Raw genomic sequence first — 21,879 nt, forward strand, 5'->3', positions numbered from 1 at the left:
TGAATTCGGGTGCTCTGCCCAAATAGTGTGCAGAGGATAAGATAACAGATCTTAAATGCAGTTTTCTTCTGGGGAAGAAAAGCACGACTCTCTGTCCGCACGCTGGGCACCGCAGCTCGCTGCAGGGAGGTCAGGAATCAGCAAAATGCTGAATGAGCAGCGAGAAGGGCAGCGCGGGGCCAGAGCTCCGGGCAGGCAGCACACGGCTCGGGGTGCTGCCTGCACCCAAAGGGGGGGGGAGGACAGGTGGGGGCTGCACAGGCAGACGGGCAGTGATGTGCAGACGTGGGCAGGACCACAGCAGTGACAGCGGTGTCAGGGCAGTGCACAGCTGTGCCATGGGAGTGTTGGGTGGCTGCTGGGGCACCGCTCCCCAGGAGGAGCGCTGAGGCACCGGGGACGGCTGGTGGGAGAGGACAGGGATGTGAGAGGGGGGAGGAACCCCTCTATGGTGCAGACAGCAATGGGGAGGGCTGGATGGGGCTGCACAGCGATGGCAGCTGAGTGTCCCCGACCCACGGGGACCTGTATGGGAAACTGGGTCTGCCCAGAATGGTGGCAGTGACCTCCAGGAATAGCGGTAAGACCACAGAGAACTTCAGCTAAATGCTGGGGGGCTGAGGTAGGGAATCACCTCCTGCAATGGTATGGGGGTGCACAGGGCAGGAGCCCAGGGTGCAGCCCCGCTGCTCCCCATGGCCGTGACAGACTCAGCTCCCATCACAGCACGGGAGAGCACCAGCTGCGTCAGCCAACTGTGCCTCTCCTAACCAACAGCGAGCCTTCCCTCCTCGCATTTCCTCTGTGCTCTCAGAAGAAAAACAGACCGAGCGGTTTTAAGCCAACAAACCCCGGTGAAATCAGGTAAAACGCAGCAAATCCCTCCACGAGGACACTCCCTGCTGGGGCTGACACATTGAAGTTCCTTTTCCTAAACAAAACTTGGCACCGCTGATGCGCACAGCGGGGTTAGAGATGATGTGTGCAGAGAGCCGTGGTGGGGCCCACGAGGACAGGAGATGGGGATGGGGACCCTGCACACGTGGCTGTGGGCGCTGCCCGGGCCGGCACAGCCCGCTCCGCCCTACCTTGTACAGGATGAGGTCGTGCTCCCCATCACGTAGCGTGGTGCCATCAGGGCGCATCAGCTTCACAAAGGCCATGGAGAAAATCTTCTCGCTTTTGTCTTTAGCTGGGAGAGAAAAGGGCACAGAGGGAGGTGGAGGCAGCGCAGGGGAAGGGTGGGTGCAGCCGTGCGGGGCTGCTGTGCTGAGGCCATCGCTGCCTTCCACCGCAGCACCACGAGATGCACTGACGCATGCAGGGCCCGCAGCTGCAACAGCTGTATGAGAGTGAGAGTGAGGGAGAGAACGCCAAAAACGGGAGCAGAGGGGAGGTGGGGACTGCGTGCCTGTGGGTTTGGGGCAGATAGGGTCAGGCCAACCACCCCGGCCCCCCTCCTTGCAGCTGGGACGTGCCAGGCCACCATCGTGCCCAGCGCTGCAGCTGTGGGTTGCTCCCACTCCTCCGTCAGCCCACAGGAAGGTGCACAGAGCCGCCCCATCTCATGGCCTCTGATTCTCGGCTCTGCAAAGCAGCTGGCAACAGCCCCTCTGCTCCCTGCAGCCCACGGCCACGAGGCCCAGGCAATGCCAGCACAGAGCCCGGGAGCTGCCGTGCAGAGGCAGAGACATCCCGAGGTCTGTATCTCTGCACGGCAGCTGGGACGGAGCAAACCAGGGACAGCAGCTCGCTTCCTCCAGGTCTCACAGCAGAACAGGACAAGGGCTGCTTGTGTGGCTCCTGCCTCTGAACCCCAGGTACAGCCAGAGCCCCTCCACCACAGCCCGGCGGGACCACGAGCAGAGCAGTGCTCAGAGCAGTGCTTACTGTCACTGGAGGAGCGGTGCCTGAAGGTGAACCGCAGGTGGGTCTTGTGGACATCCTCAATGGGAACTGCAATCTGAGGGAGAAGAACCCACATGAGCGCAGCGGGGAGGGGGCTGGGCAACTCGGCCAGTCCTGACCCCCTGCTTTGTGTGGGGCTGTGAGCCGCCAGGTCCAAAGCCCACGCTTTGATGTGGACCAGCACAGACCTTCACCGTCTCCATCCACCGCTGGTGCCGCTGCTGGTAGTACACCACGGAGCGGTACTCGCTGGCCGGCTTGTCCCCCGCCCCGTGGTAAATCACATTCTGCAGAGAGATGTTCGTGGTCAGCTCCCAGCAAGCCTTACACGACTTACAGATCAAAGGACGCCAAAGGCACCCCCTGCTATCCCAGCACAGACAGCACCAGAGGGGTCCAGAACCCCTGCAGCTGCCTTGCTCCCACACAGCCCAGGCAGTGTGGGGACGTGCTTTGGAGCATCCCTTCCCAGCCAAACGCTGCCCCGTCCCCGTCTGCCACAGCCAGCGCTGCCGCAGCCTCCAAGAGGCAGCGGAGAGGGACATGCGCTGCTCCAGTAGTGCTCAGGGCTGGAATTCCGCCTCCCTACAGGAAATTCATTATCACAGGCAGAAAGAGATGGGGACCGCATCTCTGCAGAAGCCCAGCAGGCGCCTCGCTAATTAACAATCTGTTCCCACGGGCCAGATAAGAACAGTTTGCAATGAAAGCAAACACCCTGGAAAAGAGACGAGGCAGCGGGCGCACGGAGGTGGGAGAGGCTGGGCCTTCCCTTCCCACCACCTTCCCAAGGCTTTGTCCTGAAGGAGAACCTCAGGAGCACCACTTTGCCACCGGGGCTGTCCAGGCACAGAGCTGCTGCCCCTGCTCAGGGATGCGTGGGCACTCACTGCTCACCATACCTGCACCACACGGCCCGACTCGTCGCAGACGCACACCGTCACCTCCACGTTCTTCTGCGTCTTCTTGTTCCCCTTGTCGAACTCTCCCTGCACCAACGTCAGGTAGATGTCGTTCCGGACGTCCCCTAGAAGCACTCAGTGAGCCGGGTCCCACTGCAGCCAGCACTGCCAGCCCAGCCTCCCCTGCCTCGCCTCGGGGTCGGCACCAACGCGTGCACGGGGCTCACGCCCACTGCCCTCCGCTGCCCCTGCAGAGCAGCGCTGCTGCGCCCCTCTCCGGAATCAGTGATGCGCTGCAGGATGGAGCAGGACGGTGCTGCTCCCTGCTTGCCTGGCATGATGACCTCCGGGAAGCCCAGCTTGCGTGCCACCACCGTGCTGCGGTCCACGAGGTGCGGGTGGTCCTTGCGCACCTGGTTCAGGTCTCCCCACAGCATCTTCAGGGACAGCCAGAACCCTGTGGGGAACAGAGTGAGGGATGTCAGCCCCACGGCTGGCACCAGCTCGGCCCGAGCCAGGCCGTGGGGCAAAGCTGCAGCCAGAGCTGCTCCCACGGGGCACAGCCATGAGGTGTGCTGGGTGAGTGATCCCCCCCTGCCCCCACAGGGCTGATCCTGGTTGCCAGGACAGCTCCAACCACAGCCCTGCTGCACGCAGCGGCATGATCACAACCTGTGGCTGCTGCAGGTTTACTGGTTGGGGGGAGGGGGGAGTCTGCTACCTTGTCCTTTGTGGTTGATGTCCTTCCCCTCCACTGCTTTCCTGATCATGTTGTGAAGGAAGTCGTTTTCGGCGGCCGCCCTGCCAGACACCAGGAGGAGCTGGGAGGGCTCACACAGCACTGCTGCTCTCCACCAACAACAGCAAAACGAGTCGGACCCACGCGGCTCCTCACCCGCCTGCTGCAAAGCCCCCCCATAGGGAGGTGCAGGAGAGCACCCAGGCTGGTTTGGGATGAACCACAACACTCTCACACCCACAGAGCCGCACCGGGGCTCCAGGAAGGTCCGAATCCCTCAGTATCTCACGGGCCATATCAGTACCCTTTCTTCTAACCCCACAGAGCTCCTGATCCTGATTACACAGTGCTCCAGGGACTCACAGTCTCTTTCCAAAGCCAAAGTTCCCAGCAGTATCTGCTCTCTGTTTCTGGCACTCCTGCTGCCCTACTCCACCACCATTCCCACGTCATCGCTGTCCCTGTGCCACCGCTGTCCCCATGCCAGCCAGCCACCAGAGCACTGCCTGCCCTCAGCCCCAGGACTCACAGGTGCACAGGGATGAAGTGCTGTTTGTCCTCGTCACTCTCGCACTTCCCCTTGGTGATGTCAGTGATGTCCATCACTGCAATGGTACAGACACAGCAGCCATGGATGCAGCCCTGGTGCCACAGACCCCCGTCCCAAACCCTCCTGCACACACCCAGGGACTGTTTTGTCCCCTCTGCAGCCACAACCCTGCCCTGTATCCCAGCACGGATCCTGCTGTGCCCGGACACCGCTCCCAGGGATGTCACCGTGTCCCACAAGGACCCCTCTGCCATCTGGTGCTGGGTGGCACTGAGACACACGAGGCTCTGGGCAGGAGCTCATGCTGTGCCCGCAGTTCTGCTGGGGGTGGACTCAATGCCACGGCAGGGAGGGCTGCCATAGGGTCTGCGTGGCCACACTGGTGGCACCCCCAGCCCTGTGGCAGCCCCAGGCAGCAGGGACAGGGCGCTGCACTGCTGCACCAGGACCATCCATCTGCTCCCTCCCCAGAGACACGCTCAGCTCAGAGCGCAATTAGCTGCCGGTATGTTAATAATTCACCTGGCAATTACTTCGTGGCCAAGATCCTAGTGCACGCTAATTGGCCAATTAAAATCGATAATTTCCTACCAAGCCCATCCAAAGAGGATCAATACCCAGAGCAGCAGCATTTGTCAGGCCAGGCGGGGCGCGGGAGCTCCTGCACTCCCCTCTGCATGGGGCTCCCTGCTCTGGGGGGCTCTGCTGGCACCACCTGCGTGTCCCGGCCAGCGCAGTGATGGTGATGGGGAAAAGCGAGCAAGGAGGGAACAGGGCAGAGCAGTGAGGGTGGTGGTCTGGGTACGGAAGCTGCCCATGGGGTTGGTGTGGTGCTGGGGTCCACCCCGAGCCCCCCTCACCCGAGATGCCGAAGGGCCGCCGCAGCCCGGTGCTGAGCTTGCGGCTGAGGCTCTCACGCAGGTCCATGCGGCCCACCCGGATGATCTGACACACCAGGAAAAGCCTCTCCCGCTTCAGGTCCTTGCTGCCCAGGTCCTGGGGCACAGCAGGGTGTGAGAATTGAGTGAGGATGCTCTGCTGCCAGGAGAGCACGGCGAGCCGCGACTGCCTGGGGGGATAACTGGGGGTGCGATTAATGGCGTGCAGAGCTGCTGCAGGGCTCTGCTTCCGGGGCCAGGATTGCTGCTGTGCCCCTCAGAGGGCACAAAGCTGCTGCAGGAGGCCCGGGGATTGTGTGCACAACACAGTGTGGGCTGATAGAGATGATGGCCTCAGGGAGTCCCCATGGCACGGCACAGCACCTCGAGGTGAGACAGACCTGACGCGATGCGGGACCCGGGGAGCAGCCATACACCCCAACTGCAGGCACCCGGTCAGACCAGATCTCATGGGCGCTGCCCCTGTGGGGCTGCGGCACGGGAACGCAGCTCGGGGACGCAGTGCCAGCCGCAGGCAAGGATCGGAGGGGAGCGAGCGCTGGGGGAGTCGGACCGTGCGGCTGGAAGTGCTGATGCTGCTCATTTACATTGATTTCCCGGCTCATCTGCATATCGATGGCTCGGGCCGTCCTGAGGGTCAGCGCAGCTTCGCTCGAGCAGCAGAAACCTGCGCAGTCAGCAGGAGCTGCTCCTCGCCCGGCTCCCTGCGGGCAGCCGAAACCGGGACGAGCCTGGCTGCGGGGTGAGGGCGGGCACGGGGCCGGGGGAGGGCATGGAGTGGGGCACAGGGGGGCGGGAGAGAGCGTGCAGAGGGGCAGAACTGGGAGTGGGATGCATGGGGTGGATGTGGACCGGGACGGGCTTGGGGATCCCTGCACACAGTCAGTGCATCCCAAACGCTGCATCGAGGGCGGTGTTGCAATGCAGCAAGGTGAGAGGATGTGTGCCATCCCCCAGGCACAGACCCAGAGCGGGTGGGCGAAGGCCGGGGCTCACCGTGAAGATGGCCCGGAGGTTGTTGAGCAGCTCGATGTCCCGCGGGACGCCCGTACTGGCCCAGTGGATCACGTAGCTCTCGCTGGGAGGGAACGGTGTGAGCAGCCCGCAGAGGAGCCGGCACGGACGCGGAGGGCACAGAGGGACGGGAGCCCGGCTCACAGCGCAGGGGGAGCACCGCACCTGATCATGCGCTGCTCTCCCGGGTCGTACAGAGCCATGAAAAGCTGCGCCTCCTCGCCGATGTTGCAGACGAAGTTACGCACGCAGAGGTAGAGGCTGTGGGAGGGCGAAGCCGCCAGGCGTGCGCTGCAGCCCGGCTGGCTCTGCTGCGAGCTCTGCGGGGCACGAGGCTGCTCAGCCCCACACGCAGCTCGGGGCTGCGGGGCACGGCTGTGTGCGGCGCCATGGGCACGCGGCACGTCGGGTCGGTGCCACCCTCACCGTCTCCTCCTGGATGCGCTGCGTGACGGTCTGTGCCGCCCTCCTGTGCGCCTGGAAGAGGCTGATGATGCTGGTCCTGTCGGGGTCCAGGATGTTCTCATCCTCGTCCCGCACCACCAGGTCCAGCGCCAGGATCCTGCAGAGGGGGGTGAGGTGGGACCCGGAGCCCGGCTGGGCTGTACGCGGGGCTGCGTGTCCCTCCAGGACCTGCAGGCAGGGGGCTGTGAGCACGGCACGGGGCAGGACGGTCCTGGAGGTCACAGCCAGTAGCAGGGCAGCGGGGTGGGAACAGCAGTAGCACCAGGGATGCGCTCTGCCCCAACCCGGGCCCATCAGCAAGAGCTCTTGGCGAGGTGGGTTGCACAGCACTGTCCCCATTGCCACCCCAGGTCAGCGGGGACATGAGGACAGCCCCATTCCCCTCTCACTTGTTGCCATAGTCGATCTTGCTGGTCACCTCCTTCTTGAGCTGCAGAAGCTCGTCCTTGGGCAGCGTACCCGAGAGCAGCTGCGAGCGCTGCTCCATCAGCTCGTACATCATCTGCTTCACCCTGCAGTACCGCTCCACCTGCCCTGTCTGTGGGCAGCGCCGTGTGCAGGGTCACCCCCGGCCCCATTGCGTCCCCGTGCTCCCCCATCCCCACCTCCCCTCACCACATAGAGCTGCTTCCAGATGGCTGCCCACTCCCGCAGCGTGGTGGTGATCTCCTGCACCATGGGCATCTCGGCGGGCACCACGCTCTCCTCCGCCCTGGGGAGGGCACAGAGCCCTGCAGCGCCCGCTGCCAGTACGGGGCTGCCCCCCCGCCCCATACCTACCCCCTGCGCTCCACCACCGCGCCCTTCAGGCAGATCAGTGAGGCCGGGAAGATGCCCTGGGGAGCAGCAATCAGCAGTATCCATAGGCACGGGCCGGAGGCTTCCCGAAGAGTGAGCACCCCGCAGGGGTCCCCATCCCCTCGGTGTCCCCAGTGGGCACCCCCACAGCCAGGGCTGGGTGAGCCCTCCCCTGTGCCCTCACCTACCCGGGCAGCCCTGTTCCTGAGCGAGTACCCGCGGTACCAGCCTGCAAGAGAAGGGAGGGGCTCACCATCAGCCAGGCTTGGGGCCCGGAAACGGCCGGCCGAGTGCAGCTCAGCCCCAGCCCGGCCGGGACCCCTTACCCTCGGACGCCTGCAGGATGCGCACCGTCTCCCCAATCTCCAGCGGGAGGTGATGCTCGTTGGCACTGGGGAAGTTCCACACGGCTGCAGAGAGAGGGGCCAGGAGCTGTGAGCAGGGGCTCCTCGTCCTGCCCCCGCCCAGCAGAGGCCCTGCGGCCATGTACTTCTCACTCGGGCCCCCACATAGGGAAGAGCCACCTCTCCAGGCATCGCTCAGCCCTGAGCTTTGGGGGTCACGGCACAGAGTCCCGGTCCCGCACAGGGTGAGCAGCAGCACGGGGTGCTTCCTGCTGCAGCAGCGGCCGCGCTGCTCCTGCTGCTATTTCTGCACAGCGACGGCTCCACTGCGGCTCTGGGAGGTGGCAGCCCTGACCACAGGATGGGCTGCACCCTGCGCAGGGACCGTCCCTACAGACGTGCCTGCAGCTGGTGGCTCCCTGCTGGGACCCTGCTCACACCTCACCCCATTAACTCAGCCCTCCAGCCTGCATCCCAGGGACTGCAGTGCTCCCAGATCTGCATGGATTATCCGGGACCCCCGTGGCCGTGTTGGCTCCTCGCAGCTCCAAGGGCCCTCAGCTCCCCACGGACCCCTCCTGCTCTCTGCACGGGGGCCCTGCACAGCCCCTGGCCTCAGTCCTGTTCGCCTCCCTGCCAGGCGTCAGGCTCCCTACAGGGAAGCCCAGGGGGTCCCTGTCAGACCCCCCCACAGCACAGGGCAGGGGCTTGGGAAACGGCCCCTCCAGAAAGGGGAAGAGGCACAGAGCAGGGAGGGCAGGAGTGGTGTAAAGAGAAGTTCCTCAGGGTGCTGCAGGGAGGCTGAGTGGGGCCAGGGCAGGGATTGAGGCTGCCAGGGCTCTGCCACAGCCGCTGCAGGGACCAGGAGCAGCGACTGGGAGCAGAGCCCCAAGTTGGCCCGGGGGCAAATGGCAGGGCTGGCTCTGGGCTGCACAGGCACCTCCCCACAGGCAGATCAGAAATGAGCACAGTCCACGGCACGGGTCACTGAGGAGCCGAAGAGCCCTGGAGCCAAACGGGCTTCAACATCCAGGCTGAGCCCAAATCCCAGCACAGAGGGGAGGACAGATCCTGCACCAAGCCTCGGAAAGGCGCAGCCCCAACACTGCCCCGGTGCTCGGCCCCCGGCTCCGTGACTCCCGGCCCATCCCATCACCAGCCCTGCAGCCCCCTTCCACTCCACGTTTGATCCCGCGGCCCCTGACCTTCCGAAAGCAGCGGCAGCGCCGTGGGGACCCGGCCCCCAACTCACTACCGAGCATCGCCACCGCGCCGCCCCAGCACTGCTCAGCCCGCAGCCCGCGGCTCCCTGCTCAGCCACGAAGGCCCCACTCACCCACGCCATACTTCTCCTCCTTGGTGGGCGGCCAGGGGGCCATGGCCAGCCGTGCAGCACGGGGACCCGAGGCGCTGCGTGGGGCGCTGGCAGTTCCTCCTGCCTCGCTCCCCGGGTCACGTGCACCCCACCGGCCCGTGCAAACCTCCGCTTCCTCAACACCCAGCCGGGCGCCGCGGGGCCCAACCGCAGCCCAGCACCCACCGGGCAACGACGGCCGAGCGCGGCGCTCCCGCGTCGCCTCCGCCAGGACTCGAGCCGCGTGGTTGCCGGCGCTCCCCAGGGGCACGACGGAGCCGCCCGACCCCAGCGACGCCGCGGTGCCCGGAGCGGGGACGGCGGGCCGGAGCCCGGGCCCCGGCGAGCACCCCCGGCTGCGGCCAACCCGCCCCCGAAGCTCAGCGCAGCGCCGCGCGGAGCCCTGCAGCACCGAGCCCAGCGCTGCTCTGCTGCAGCACCCAGCGGTCAGGGAAGCAACAGCTCAGCACCGCCGCCTGCCTTCCGCTCGCGGTGCCCGATTGCCCGGCTCCCCACTTGCGGGGAGCTCACAGAACCACAGAACGGCCCGGGTTGGAAGGGACCTCAGGGATGATGAAGCTCCAACCCCCCCCACACACAGGGCCACCAACCTGCACATCTCACAGCAGCCCAGGCTGCCCAGGGCCCCATCCTTGCTGGCCTCGAACACCTCCAGGGATGGACGGGGATCCACAGCCTCTCTGGGCAGCTGTTCAGCACCTCCCCACTCTCACAGCAAACAACTTCCCCTGACACCCAACTGAAATCTGCCCTCCCTCACCTTCCAACCATTCCTGCTGTTTCTCCCCTTTCCAAGAGCTGATCCCCTCCCGTCTGCAGGCTCCCTTGAGGTCCCGCAGGCTGCACTGAGGTCACCCCGCAGCTTCTCTTCTCCATGCTGAACAGCCCAGCTCCCTCAGCCTGGCTTTGTGGGGAGGTGCTGCAGCCCTGCTCATCTTTGTGGCTCCTCTGCACCCTCTCCAACAGCTCCTGTCCCTCCTGTACTGAAGGCTCCAGACCTGGTTGCAGTGCTGCAGACGGACGGACAAGAGCGGAGCGGAGTGGGACAATCCATCACCGCCCGTCCCTGCCCACCAGCCCCCCGACGGCTCCGCGTTGCCCTCCGGCCGCACCCAGGGTTTCCCAGCCAGCAGGCGGCGCCCCACAGGCCGGCGGCGCCCGGCCGACCCAACGCCGCGCTCCCCGCTCCCCGCACCCCGTTCCGCTCCGAGCGCGGCGCCCCCCGGTTCCCGCCATCCCGGCCGTTCGGAGCCCCGCTCTCGCCTCGCCCCGCCGCTCGGCGCCGCCCGCTGCGGCACGAAACGCATCCGCAGATTCGCCACGAAACACTCGGCGCCTTCGTACGGCGCGGCCGAGCGGAACGAGAGCGGCTCTAAACACCTTTGGCTTTTAATCGCAATAAAACCCGACGGCTCGTGGGCGAACCGCGCTACAAACGAGCACGGCCGGGCCGAGCCGTTCCCACGGCCGCCGCTCGGAGGGGACGGGCCGCCCCGCAGCCCCACCTGGCGGCCCCGAGCGGCCGGGAGCCGTGGGCCGAGGGCGAACCGGAGCGGTGCCGGCTGAGACGCGTCAGGCTCTCGCCGCGCCCCACGCTCCATGCGGGCCGCCCGCCCCGGGCCCGCTCGGCCCACCCCGGAGCCGCCCGTTGCCACGCAGACGCCGCCCATAGCGACGGGCCGCGCGCCGCCGGGCGGCAGGGGCGGCGCTGATTGGCGGCTGCCGAAGGCCACGTGACGACGCCGCGGTCACCTGACGCCCGCTCCAGGCAGGGCCGAGGTGGCGGCGGCGCGCGCAGGTGAGCGGCGGCCGGGCCGGAACCGGAACCGGAACCGGAACCGAACGGACCCGCGGTGCCCCCTTCGCTTTGGGCCGACCCGCTGCCCACGTCCCCCTCCGGTGCGGTCCGGTGACCCCCGGCTGTCCCCGGCCTCATTCGTGCACTGCGCTCCGGGTCGCTTGGCCCGGCCTGAGCTCCTCAGCCCTCCGCCCCCGTGTGCCCCCATCCCGTGTGCCCCCATCCCGTGTGCCCCCATCCCGTGTGCCCCATCCATTGTGCCCCCATCCCGTGTGCCCCCATCCATTGTGCCCCCATCCCGTGTGCCCCATCCATTGTGCCCCCATCCCGTGTGCCCCCATCCCGTGTGTGCCCCCATCCCGTGTGCCCCCATCCCGTGTGCCCCATCCATTGTGCCCCCATCCCGTGTGCCCCCATCCCGTGTGCCCCATCCATTGTGCCCCCATCCCGTGTGCCCCCATCCCGTGTGCCCCCATCCCGTGTGCCCCCATCCCGTGTGCCCCATCCATTGTGCCCCCATCCCGTGTGCCCCCATCCCGTGTGCCCCATCCATTGTGCCCCCATCCCGTGTGCCCCCATCCCGTGTGCCCCATCCATTGTGCCCCCATCCCGTGTGCCCCCATCCCGTGTGCCCCATCCATTGTGCCCCCATCCCGTGTGCCCCCATCCCGTGTGCCCCCATCCCGTGTGCCCCATCCGTTGTGTCCCCATCCCGTGTGCCCCATCCCGTGTGCCCCATCCCGTGTGCCCCCATCCCGTGTGCCCCATCCATTGTGCCCCCATCCCGTGTGCCCCCATCCTGTGTGCCCCCATCCCGTGTGCCCCATCCGTTGTGTCCCCATCCCGTGTGCCCCATTCCGTGTGCCCCCATCCCGTGTGCCCCAATCCCCACGTGCCCCTGCCCCCCTCTGTCCAGCTTGGCCCCGTCTGTCCCCGTACCCAGGCCGTTCCGGTCGCTGTCCCGGGCCCTTCCACCCCTCGCGTCCCATTGAGGATGGCTCAGCCCCAGCCTGTTCCCGCTGTCCCCACACCCTGCAGGCATCAGGGTGTCCCCGTGCCACCTCCCACCTGCTCCTTGCAGTGGAGGCGCCATGGCCACCGGCGGGGACTCGAGCTCCCCGCCCCGGCAGAACGGCACCGGTTCGGTGCTGGAGGACGAGGAGGAGGATGAGGACCCAGCCCTGGGCTGTGACGGGGACCTGGAGGTGAATCCGTACGATGGCCTGCCCTTCTCCTCACGTTACTACGAGCTGCTGCGGCAGCGCCGGGAGCTGCCTGTGTGGACCACCAAGTACAGCTTCATGGAGCACCTGGAGGGCAGCAGCGGCATCGTGTTGGTGTCTGGGCCCCCCGGCACAGGCAAAAGTACACAGGTGAGCGGGAGGGCTGGGGCCGTGCTGCTGCTGAGATGGGCACAGGGCTGTGCTGTGCTGTGGTGCTCCCTCAGCGGCACCGTCCCTCCTACATGGAGCAGCTGTGGTGCTGCTATCAGGAGACGCCGCGTCCTGTGCTGGGGCAGCAGCCTTCCCACACACTGGTCCTGTTGCTGCATGAGCATCCTGCAGCCCTGGGCTCTGCTTTGGCCTTGATGCAGCAGATGCCCCATGGGTGGCATTGCCAGCCCCGCTGCGGCGGGCAAACAGCACTGAGTGCAGCGCTGGATGTGCCAGGGCAGGAGTGCTGGCTTCAGGCAGTGCCTCTGCATGAGCTGGGGAGGGACTGCCACGTGTGTGTTGGGAGAGGGTTGGGACTCTCGCTGGGCTCAGTGTGATGGTCAGGGATGCAGTCTGGGCGATAGCTGGCACGCGGTGCCAGGATCGGGCCTCCCCATGGAGCAGGGGTAGCGCGTCCCAGCTGTGCTCCTCTGACACAACACCTGAGGATGTCGTCATGCAGACTTTGACCTGCGAAGGTGTCGCCTGGAAGCTGCAGGGGTAACCATGGGCCTCCACGGGGCTGGTTGCTGTTTGGATCAAAGCTCAGCAGCTGCCGGTCGCTGGGTTTATCAGGGTGTTGGCTGCAGGGCTCTGAACCACTGGGTGCAGCTGTGCTGCAGCGCTCGGCTGAGGTTCAGCGTGAGGCACAGCCCAGCGAGGAGCCTTTAGGGGCCTCACACAGTGCTTGGCAGCCCTCAGGAGCGGGCACCATGCGGGTCCTGGAACCACCACACCTCCAGCAGATGGGGAGACACAACCTGATTGACACGGAGCATCTGATCCCCTGCCTTGGTGTGCAGCACACTGCAGATTGCTGTTCTGCCCAAAGGGGGAAGAGCTGGTGCTCAGGCTTTGCTGTTGGGACAACGGTCCCTTTGCTGTTTCTGTGGCTGACTGTGCTCTGTGCCAGTCCTTATGATGAGGGGGCATTGAGCTGAGCACAGCGGTGATTCGAGGGGGCCCCGTCGGGCTGTGGGCACAGCCAGGCACAGGGCTGGGGGCTGTGATCCCTGCAGAGCTGTTGTGCGTCTCTGCAAGTGGCTTTGGAGGCAGATCCCTGCCACTCGAGGGCACCCGCCTGCAGGTACTGCGTGGTGCAGGGTGTGGGCAAGGAGCCCGCTGTGTTGCAGTTAGATGGCAGGCGTGTCTGGCTACAGGAGGGGAGTGAGGGGCTGGTTCGGAGGAGCCCCATCTGACATGGACCGGGGCACGTACTCTCCAGTCACAAACTGAGCATAGCAGGCCTGGAAACATGTGGAAACAGGCAATGGGGAGCGATGAGAGGAGGAATAATTTCCCTGCTAGGAAGGAAGTGAGCAGCCAAGACTTGAGTGGGAGTAAGAAGCGATGAGGTAGAGATGGAGAGGGTGGTTGTCCCGTGTCTTTAATGCAAGGATCAGGCAGAAAGCTCTGGGCAGAGGGTGATGAGGCTGTGCAGCTCCCTGCAAAGGCAGCGGCGGGTTCAGGTGCAGCATTACCAGGGAAGGAGCGGCTGTGAGAGGTGCTGGGTGCCCCTGCACTGCGCCGCTGCAGGAGGTCCTGCGGCACCGGGGCTGCAGTGCAGTGCAGAGCCCTGACTGATGGGTGTGGAGCTCCCAGGCCACCGACCGGCGCCGTCCCCTCGCAGGTCCCGCAGTGGTGCGCCGACTACGCCCTGTCCCTGCAGTTTGCGCATGGCCTGGTGGCCTGCACCCAGCCCCACAGCCTGGCCGCCCTCAGCCTGTCGCTGCGCGTGGCCGACGAGATGGACCTGAACCTGGGCCACGAGGTTGGCTACTGCGTCCCCCACGAGGACTGCTGCACCGCGGAGACCATCCTGAGGTGCGGGGATGGGGGCCCCGTGCCGCACGGTGCCGGCGGCGCCGTTCTAATCCCGCTCAGCTCCCCGGCGGCGGCGTAATCATTTAATCCCCCTGGCCTCATTAAGGGAGCCGGGCAGGGCGAGTGCTGGGTGGGAGAGGCACGCTCCCCTGGGGACGTCTGGGGGCACAGCCACCCCCTGACCGGCCCGGGCCGCGCAGGTTCTGCTCGGACGAGATGCTGCTGCGGGAGATGACGTCGGACCCCCTGCTGCGGCAGTACGGGGTGGTGGTGCTGGACGAGGCCCAGGAGCGCACGGTGCCCACGGATGTGCTGCTGGGGCTGCTGAAGGACGTCCTGCACCAGCGCCCAGAGCTGAAGGTGGTGGTGGTGACCTCCCCGGCCATGGAGGAGCGACTGCGCGCCTTCTGCGGGGATCCCCCCGTGGTGCGGGTGCCCGGAGCGGGGCCGTCCCCACAGCTGCTCTACAGGGATGTCCCAGCCCACGGCCGCGTCGCGGCAGCCTGCCAGGCCGTGCTGGACATCCACCGGCGGCAGGAGCCCGGCCACGTCCTCCTCTTCCTGGCCAGCGAGCAGGTGGGGCTGCAGCACCCCTCGCCTCGGGCATTTGGGGCATCCCTGTGCCACCGGCGTGGGGCTGGGGGCAGGAGGGCTGGAGGGGTTCCCTGTCTGTAGTTCCTAGGGAAGCCCTGACTGAGATGGGAGCTTGGGGTGTCCCCTGGGCCGGGGCAGCTCAGCTGTGGGCACGGAAGGGCCCAAGGTCTTCCCCCAGGGCAGCCAGGTGGGCACAGCCCTCCTTAGGGTCTGAGATCCTTCGGTCACTGCTGCGACATCACTCGTGGCCCCATCCTTCCTGCAGGAGATCACTGAGTGCTGCAGGGCCATCCAGACCGAAGCTGTGGCGCTGAACCCGGGGCTGGGCCCGCTGCTGGTGCTGCCCCTGCACCCCGGCGTGGGCCGTGCAGCACAGAAGGTGTATGAGGCACCGGAGGAAGGCAGCTGGGAGCGGCGGGTCGTCGTCACCCACTGGCTCGGGGACTCGTCCTTCTCTCTGGGATCTGTGGGCTTTGTCATCGACACGGGGCTGGAGCTGCGCAGTGTGAGTGGGGATGGGGAGCTTGGCTCTGCCCTGAGGCAAGCCGAGAGCGTGGGAAGAGGGTCTGGGTTCAAGATCATCTGCTCATCCTATCGCCTGCCCGGGGACACAGCCCAGACCCTGCTCTGCGCCGTCGGGGTGGGGGAGCTTTGGCGTAGGCAGGGGCTCACCTGTGGTCCCTTGCCGTGGCTCACCCTGCAGGTCTACAACCCCCGGATCCGTGCGGAGTCCCAGGTGCTGCGGCCCATCAGCAGGAGCCAGGCAGAGTCACGCATGCAGCGAGCTGCTGGCAGCCCCCGGGGTGAGTCCCCCCAGGGCACACGGGCAGCAACGGGTGCTGGCGTGCGCCTCCAGCGGGGCGATGTGCTGCCCTGCCCCGCTCACAGCCCCCCTCCCACAGGCACCTGCCTGCGCCTGTACTCAGAGGCCTTCTATGAGCAGCGCCTGCCTCCCAGCCCCGCGCCCCACGTCAGTGAGACCAGCCTCAGCCGCCTCGTGCTGCTGCTGAAGCGCCTGGACATCGCTGACATGGGCCAGTGCGACTTCCTTGACAGGCCAGGTGGGGCTGAGACGGAGTGCAGGGGGGTGCGGAGGAGAGCTGGGGCCAGCTGTGGTCCGCGCTCCCTCTGGAAAGGGGTGGAAGCGTCCACAGCGGCGGGGCCGCCTGCCCTCGGCGGCGCTGTCAGCTGTCTGACCTCCCGCCCCAGCCCCCGAGTCGCTGATGCAGGCGCTGGAGGACCTGGACTACCTGGCTGCCCTGGATGATGACGGGAACCTGTCAGAGGTGGGGATCATCATGTCCGAGTTCCCCCTGGACCCTCAGCTGGCCAAAGCGCTCATCGCCTCCTGCGAGTTCGACTGCGTGGACGAGATGGTCAGCCTGGCTGCCATGCTCACAGGTACGGGGCGGGGGCCGCTCTGCTGCCGGCCAGGGGCGCGATGCAGCCCCCGGGATGCGGCCCCGTGCGTGAGCCCTCCCCCGTGCGTCCCCAGCTCCCCCGTGCTTTGTGACTCCTTCCGCACGCCTGGAGGAGGCTGTGACCGCTCGCCGGCGGGCCCTGCTGCACCCAGACGGAGACCACTTCACCCTCATCAACATCTTCAATGCCTTCCAGCAGCGTGAGTGCCGGGCAGGGGCGTGACTGGGGCCAGGCGGAGCCCCCGCACACGTCCCACGGCTCCTTTGCTTCTTCCTTCGCTTCTCCCGTGCTCGGCACAGCACCCCGGAGCCTCAGCCTGGCTCTGAGGGGTCCCAGCCCCAACGCGGGGTTCTCACGCGGTCCCCGTCCCGCACTTGCTGAGCCCTCTCTCCCCGCAGACAACATGGATGAGGGCTGGTGCCGCAAACACGCGCTGAGCAGCGAGGCGCTGCGCCTGGCCGGCATCGTGCGGGCAGAGCTGCTGGAGGTGATGCGGCGCATTGAGCTCCCCGTCTCGCCCCCCGCCTTCGGCACCGACGCCAACGTGCTCAACGTCCAGAGGGCGCTCATCTCAGGCTACTTCCTCAAGGTGGGCTGGGGGCTGCGAGGGGCCCGGTGCGTGGGGTGAGGGGCGCGGCCGGGCAGCGCCGTTCGCCTCCCTCTCGCTCCCCAGGTAGCCCGGGACATCGATGGCTCCGGCAACTACGTGATGCTGACGCACAAACACGTGGCCCACCTGCCCTCCGCCTGCTGCTACCTGCTGCGACAGCCCCCCCAGCGCCTGCCCCCCTGGGTCCTCTACCACGAGTTCACCATCTCGCAGGACAACTGCCTCCGCGTGGCGTCGGAGATCCAGCCCCAAATGTGAGGATCTGGGGGCCGGGGAGGCGCCGGGCTGCGCCCACGTGCAGCTCCTGCATCGCAGCGGAGCCCTGGGGAGACCCTGGCCTGGGGGGGGCAGGTGGGGGCCGTTCCCGTTCACGAGGGGTTCCCGTTCGTGGGAGGCTGCTCCCAGCGTTGCCCCTACGGCGTCTGGCCCCCGGCTCCCACCCCGGAGGCCAGCCCCCCTCCCTGATCCCCCGTCCCTGCGTCCCGCAGGCTGGTGGAGCTGGCACCGCAGTACTACCTGAGCAACCTGCCGCCCAGCGAGAGCCGCGATCTGCTCACGGAGCTGCGGGAGAAGGTGGTGGCAGCAGAGGACGTCCCTGAGGCGGCCGAGCCGCTGGAGGAGGCGGCCGGGGGGAGGATGAGAACCGGGACGTCTGCGCGCTGCAGTGAGCGGGAGCCGCCGGAGCCGCCCGGCGCGGGGCTGCCCGGGTTGGGGACAGCGGGGTGACCCGGAGACACGCGCTGCTGCGAGGGCCGAACCCCCCGGGGACCGCCCTGCCGCCGGCTGCAGGACCGGCCCCTGGTGATTTCCTCGGGGACGAAGCTGTGCACTTCTCCCTGAGAGGGGGTGAGGTGCTGGAATTGGTGCCCGGAGCGGTTGTGGATGGATGTCCCATCCCGGGGGGGGGGGTTCAAGGCCAGGCTGGACGGGGCCGTGGGCGCAGGGCTGGGGTGGCGGGCCCTGCCTGCCTCACTCCCCAAATCAGGGGGCAGCTCCTCAGGAGCGATGGGGCCGCTTGTGAATTTTTCCTGTATAAAGTTTTGTGACCTTTACTCCTGGCTTTGTGTCGTGTTTGCGCTGCGAAGGGCGCAGGACAGGGTGGGCTTCGTTACCTCTCCCCGGCACCCTGCCATCCGAGGCCCCCCACCAGCTTCTGTGTGTCCCCGAGGTCCGTTCTGTGAGCCCAGCACTCACCCTGCCCTGTGGCTGGAAGCGTGATGCATGATGCTCTTGCTCACCTCATGCCTCCAATTCTGGGTACCGTGCTGCTGTCGGCGAGGGGCAGCCCTGGCATTTACATCACATGTTCCCCTCCACAGTTCTTTTTCTATAGAAGTGAAGGGGAAGCTGCGGTGGGTGGGGGAGGCGGGCAGCCAGCTCCCTATTCCAGCTCCCTGCTCCCTCTCAGGAGGGATGGGGCGATGCTCTGGGGGGAGCTGCTGCAGTCCTTCCCTGTCCTCAAGGTCCCCCTTCCTGTCCCGGAGGCTTCTCCAGCCCCCCAGCAGGTCCCAATCCTGCATCACTTCTCAGGACCGAGCTTGGGGCTGGCAAGCAAAGGCTGAGGGGCCCAGCAGCGGGCAGGCTCTGCCCCCCTGCCTGCCTCTGGCCCACGCATGGGGCTCTGCTGTTCCCAGGAAGGGGCCCAGGGATTCCGTCTTCCATCACAGCACCTCGAAGGCTGAGCAGAAGGGTGGTGACCGAGCGTCCCCATAGCCACATCAGTGCCTGAACTTCCCCCTCACTTTCTAGGAACCCCAGAAAGTACATGATCAGGAATGATGAGGATAGCCTACGTCCCCTGCCCTCCCCAGTCTGACACTGCTCTGCCCCTAGGATGGAGGATGGGGACTTGCAGAGATGCCCTGCCCGGGCTGCTGCCCCTCGTCCCTATCTCCACCACCTGCTGCCCCTCGTCTCCATCCACCCCCGTTCCTGCCCCACGTCTGCCTCCCTTTCAGTGCTGGAGCCAATTTGTGTGGTGAAAGCTGTCCCTGCTCCTGGCTGGGGATGGCAGCTCCTAACCTGTCCTCCATCCTGTGCTCTCAGAATGGGGACAATTCACCCTGAGCTACAGGGCTCCCCATCACTTGTGGGGGGGAGTAGGGCAGGATGGGGGATGCTCCCACCCAGGGGTGCACCCTGCCCCCTCCCGAGTGCTGGCTGGGGCCATCGCCAGGCCACTGCCTGGGTGCACACCCCCGAGCTGGGCACTGCCGCAGGCTCTGCCATCCCTTCCCCGCTCCCCTGGACGTGCCCCCCCTAAAATCCTCCTCTATGGATCCCAGTGTTGGAGGACACTCGCTGGGAGCCGGGACCGGAGGAGCTCCAGCACCGCCCCGGACGCCCCGCGCCGCCCCTCGGCCCAGGGCACGGCGTGGTGCTCACGGTGTCCCCGCTCCAAGAGGGCTCGCACCGGGGCCGGCAGGGCTGGAGCCGATCGCGGGTACCGATCCTCAGCTCCGCCCTGCGCCGCTTTCTCCTCTTCTGAGAACTGTGATGCTGCTGCGGTTTGCCTTCACCTTGGGGCAGCCCCGCGGGGTCGCGACTCGATATAAACACGGCAGCTCCCGGCCCTCAGAACCAGCAGGAGCAGCGCACGCAGAGGTAGGCGGGGGGGGTCTCTGGGGGGCGACGGGGAGCCGGAAAGGTGCTGCCCCACTCGGGCACTCCCTGCCCGGGGCCGTGCCGGGAAGGGCTGGGAGCTGCGCCCACCGCCCACCGAGCGGTGCTTTCCCAGCCGCTGCCCCCGGCTCCTCTCGCTCTGCCCACCCCCGCTGCGCCCCGGCACCGCTCCTCCCGGGATCCGACGCCGCGTTCCCTCACGCTGCCCCTCTCCCCACAGATGCCGGTCCCGGTGCTCCTGGCGCTGTGCATCGCCCTTACGGACGCCCTGACCGCCTTCCCCCCAAAGTGTGAGTGCAAGAGGGGCAGGGGGGGCTTCAGAGGGGGACACTCGGTGCAGGGAGGGATGGGGAGTGGATAGGGGGTGATGGAGCAGGCTGGGGGCCGCGGGTGGATCGTACACCTGGGGCGGGGGGCACCCAGCCCCACCACAGCGCAGGTGACAGACTGACCGCAGCCTCTGCACTTCGTCTCCAGTTCTGGTGGGGAACCTGAACAAGGACGTGGTGGTGAAATGCAACACCTCGAAGGTGCAGGTGACCTGGACACAGAACGGGGAGCCGGAGCCCATGGCTGAGCTTGTGGCCGAGGGGCAGACTCTCACCATCCTCGGCTTGGACCTGCCGGCCACCGGCAACTACAGCTGCTGGGCTGGCGGCGTCCTGCTGGACAGCACCTACGTGGTGGTCGGGGACAGCGGTACCTGGGGCAGCGGGGGATGTGGGACGACGGGGGCACGGGGACAGGAGAGAGGGGTGGGGAGGGATGTGCGATGTTGGGCAGGATGGGCAGACGTGGGGCAATGGGACGGGGCGGAGACAGACGTGGAGTGATGGGGAAGGGTGGGGATGGATGGAACGAGTGTGGGGGCAGGCAGGGGACCTGCCTGACACGCGGTACGGCTATGGGGAAGATCGTGCTGCAGCCTGCAGGACAGAGGATGCACACAGGCGGGGCTGCGTGGGACGGTTTGGGGAAGGGGCGCACAGCTCAGCCCCGCAGACCCCAACCCTTTGTCCCCGGTCCTGTCAGGAGAGGAGGGCAGGAACGCCTCCTGCCAGGCTGACTCCTACCGCGGCTCCTTCCGCTGCTCCTGGACGGGGCCCCGCTCTGCTGTCTTCCGCGCCCGCCTCACACACAGGTGGGTATCACAGCCCCCAGCCCGGCCCCGCGGGCTCCCCACGCTCACATTGCCTTCCTGCACAGCGACGGCTCCGTCGGGGACTGGGTGCCAGCAGCCGGGCACGGCGGGCGGTTCAGCGCCAACTTCACGGACCCCTCCTTCTGCCCCTTCGCAGAGGAGCTGCGCCCGCTGCGGCTGCGCTTCGAGGGGATCTCGGACACCTCCTTCCTCAACTTCTCCGTCCACTTCTTCATCCGTGATATCGGTGAGCTCAGCCCACAGATGTCCCCAGGGTGGGGGTCGGGGTGCTGGGAACCCCAGCGGGACGCAGCCCCATGCTGAGCCCCGCTGTGCTCTGCTGCCCGCAGTGCGGCCCGACCCCCCGCAGGCGCTGACTGCGCACCTCCAGGAGGGGCGGCTCCACCTGGCCTGGGCCCCCCCGGCCTCCTGGCCGCTCCCCAAGTCCTACTTCGCCCTCCTCTACTGGCTGCAGTACGAGCTCCCCAACGGCACCAAGGTAACGGGGCAGGCCGCCCGCACCCCCACTGCCCCCCACCCGCACCGCTGTGCACTCAGCCTCCCTCTGCCCACGCTACCAAAACCTCCTCCTGGCCTCTCCCTCAGCACAGCAGCATCGTTAGGAGCAGTGCTCAGTGACCCCGGGAGGTGGGGGGAGGGGGTTAGGAAATTGTCACTCCCAGCTGTCACCTCTGCTTCCCCCCAGCACTGCCCAAGTGGGGCAGCATCATTGCCTGGGATGGGGAAGAACCGCAGCCCCCGACTGCTGTGCCCCCAGCTTCAGGCGCTGCGCCTCCACCTCCTCCGGTGGTCCCAGTGCCCCTCCCCAGGCCGTGACCAAACCTCCCGTTGCAGGTTGACGCTTTCGTGGAGGGCAAGGAGAAGATGAGCCTGCAGCAGCGCGTGCGGCGGGTGCGCATCAGCTGCCAGGACCCCTACAGCTACACCAACACCTCCTGGAGCCCCTGGAGCGGATGGTGGGAGATGGATGCAGCCTGGCTGCAGCGGGGCTGAGGGGCGCACAGCCCTCAGGGGTGTGTGGGGTTGAGGGGCAGCACCCCCAGGGTGAAGCATCCAGAGCCGCCCAGGGCCAACATTCCCATCCACTTCTGTTACATTAAAGTGTTTTTTTTTAACCTCTGTAAAAGAGCTGAGCTTGGCTTTTCTGTGAAAAACCCCAGTCGGGCTGTGTGGGGGAGCAGGGCTCTGGGCCCTATAGCTCCCACCCCCGCTTTGCCACTCCCCCAGCATCCTGCAGGACATCCAGCCGGCAGCTCCTGCTGGGGGCTGCAGCGGGTGGGAACGAGCACAGACCCCGCAGCCAGGCCTCCTTGGCAGGAAATGGCCCACAGACCACGCAGCCTGGAGCAGCGCCGGGCACGGCCTCAGCCGCAGCCCCGCACACACGGAGTTGCCGGGGTCGCCGCCCCATCACACGGAG

At 66.8% G+C, this 21,879-nt stretch overlaps 3 protein-coding genes across 9 annotated transcripts in view; 2 read left to right on the top strand and 1 right to left on the bottom strand.

Moving 5' to 3' along the window:
• The window catches only part of LOC100541844 (dedicator of cytokinesis protein 2-like), a 52,738-nt gene extending 41,997 nt beyond the window's left edge, over positions 1–10,741 (bottom strand). For 2 of the 7 annotated variants that reach the window (XM_085214969.1, XM_085214968.1), the window contains exons 1-17: positions 8,956–9,149; positions 7,602–7,685; positions 7,464–7,504; positions 7,258–7,313; positions 7,093–7,189; positions 6,867–7,015; positions 6,439–6,574; positions 6,178–6,332; positions 5,995–6,076; positions 4,960–5,095; positions 4,079–4,154; positions 3,532–3,611; positions 3,142–3,267; positions 2,811–2,935; positions 2,097–2,195; positions 1,891–1,963; positions 1,089–1,192 (exon numbers count right to left, since the gene is read on the bottom strand). In XM_085214969.1, the coding sequence (XP_085071095.1) occupies positions 1,089–1,192; positions 1,891–1,963; positions 2,097–2,195; positions 2,811–2,935; positions 3,142–3,267; positions 3,532–3,611; positions 4,079–4,154; positions 4,960–5,095; positions 5,995–6,076; positions 6,178–6,332; positions 6,439–6,574; positions 6,867–7,015; positions 7,093–7,189; positions 7,258–7,313; positions 7,464–7,504; positions 7,602–7,685; positions 8,956–8,998 (1,662 nt within the window). In that variant the 5' untranslated portion in view covers positions 8,999–9,149. Of the gene's footprint in view, positions 1–1,088; positions 1,193–1,890; positions 1,964–2,096; positions 2,196–2,810; positions 2,936–3,141; positions 3,268–3,531; positions 3,612–4,078; positions 4,155–4,959; positions 5,096–5,994; positions 6,077–6,177; positions 6,333–6,438; positions 6,646–6,866; positions 7,016–7,092; positions 7,190–7,257; positions 7,314–7,463; positions 7,505–7,601; positions 7,686–8,955; positions 9,150–9,754; positions 10,126–10,189 lie in introns of those variants that run through there. The other 5 variants (XR_014880753.1, XM_085214964.1, XM_085214965.1 and 2 more) reach the window with 5 other exon arrangements.
• Positions 10,646–17,727, top strand: DQX1 (DEAQ-box RNA dependent ATPase 1). Its single transcript, XM_085215002.1, is given in 13 exon segments — positions 10,646–10,792; positions 11,874–12,165; positions 13,856–14,049; positions 14,250–14,625; positions 14,909–15,148; positions 15,347–15,446; positions 15,546–15,704; positions 15,853–16,044; positions 16,139–16,264; positions 16,464–16,654; positions 16,739–16,929; positions 17,164–17,303; positions 17,306–17,727. Coding segments are annotated over 12 exon segments (2,229 nt in total). The 5' UTR covers positions 10,646–10,792; positions 11,874–11,883; the 3' UTR covers positions 17,344–17,727.
• A 1,790-nt stretch (positions 17,728–19,517) lies between these two features.
• Positions 19,518–21,522, top strand: LOC146542043 (interleukin-12 subunit beta-like). The gene is made up of 6 exons (XM_085215027.1): positions 19,518–19,587; positions 19,775–19,996; positions 20,330–20,438; positions 20,504–20,685; positions 20,789–20,937; positions 21,294–21,522. The coding sequence occupies exons 1-6, from the start codon at positions 19,518–19,520 to the stop codon at positions 21,450–21,452; spliced, it is 891 nt and encodes a 296-aa protein (XP_085071153.1). The 3' UTR covers positions 21,453–21,522.
• The last annotated feature ends 357 nt before the right edge of the window (positions 21,523–21,879 follow it).

The sequence above is a fragment of the Meleagris gallopavo genome, chromosome 35 (genome assembly GCF_905368555.1).
Source record: "Meleagris gallopavo chromosome 35, MGAL_WU_HG_1.1, whole genome shotgun sequence".
NCBI classification, from domain to species: Eukaryota; Metazoa; Chordata; class Aves; order Galliformes; family Phasianidae; genus Meleagris; species Meleagris gallopavo.

Coding starts and splice junctions, on each gene's coding strand:
- LOC146542043 (XM_085215027.1), top strand. CDS start 19,518: ATGCCGGTCCCGGTGCTCCTGGCGCTGTGCATCGCCCTTACGGACGCC. Junction 19,588..19,774: donor GACCGCCTTCCCCCCAAAGT/GTGAGTGCAAGA, acceptor CTTCGTCTCCAG/TTCTGGTGGGGAACCTGAAC. Junction 20,439..20,503: donor CGCGCCCGCCTCACACACAG/GTGGGTATCACA, acceptor CTTCCTGCACAG/CGACGGCTCCGTCGGGGACT.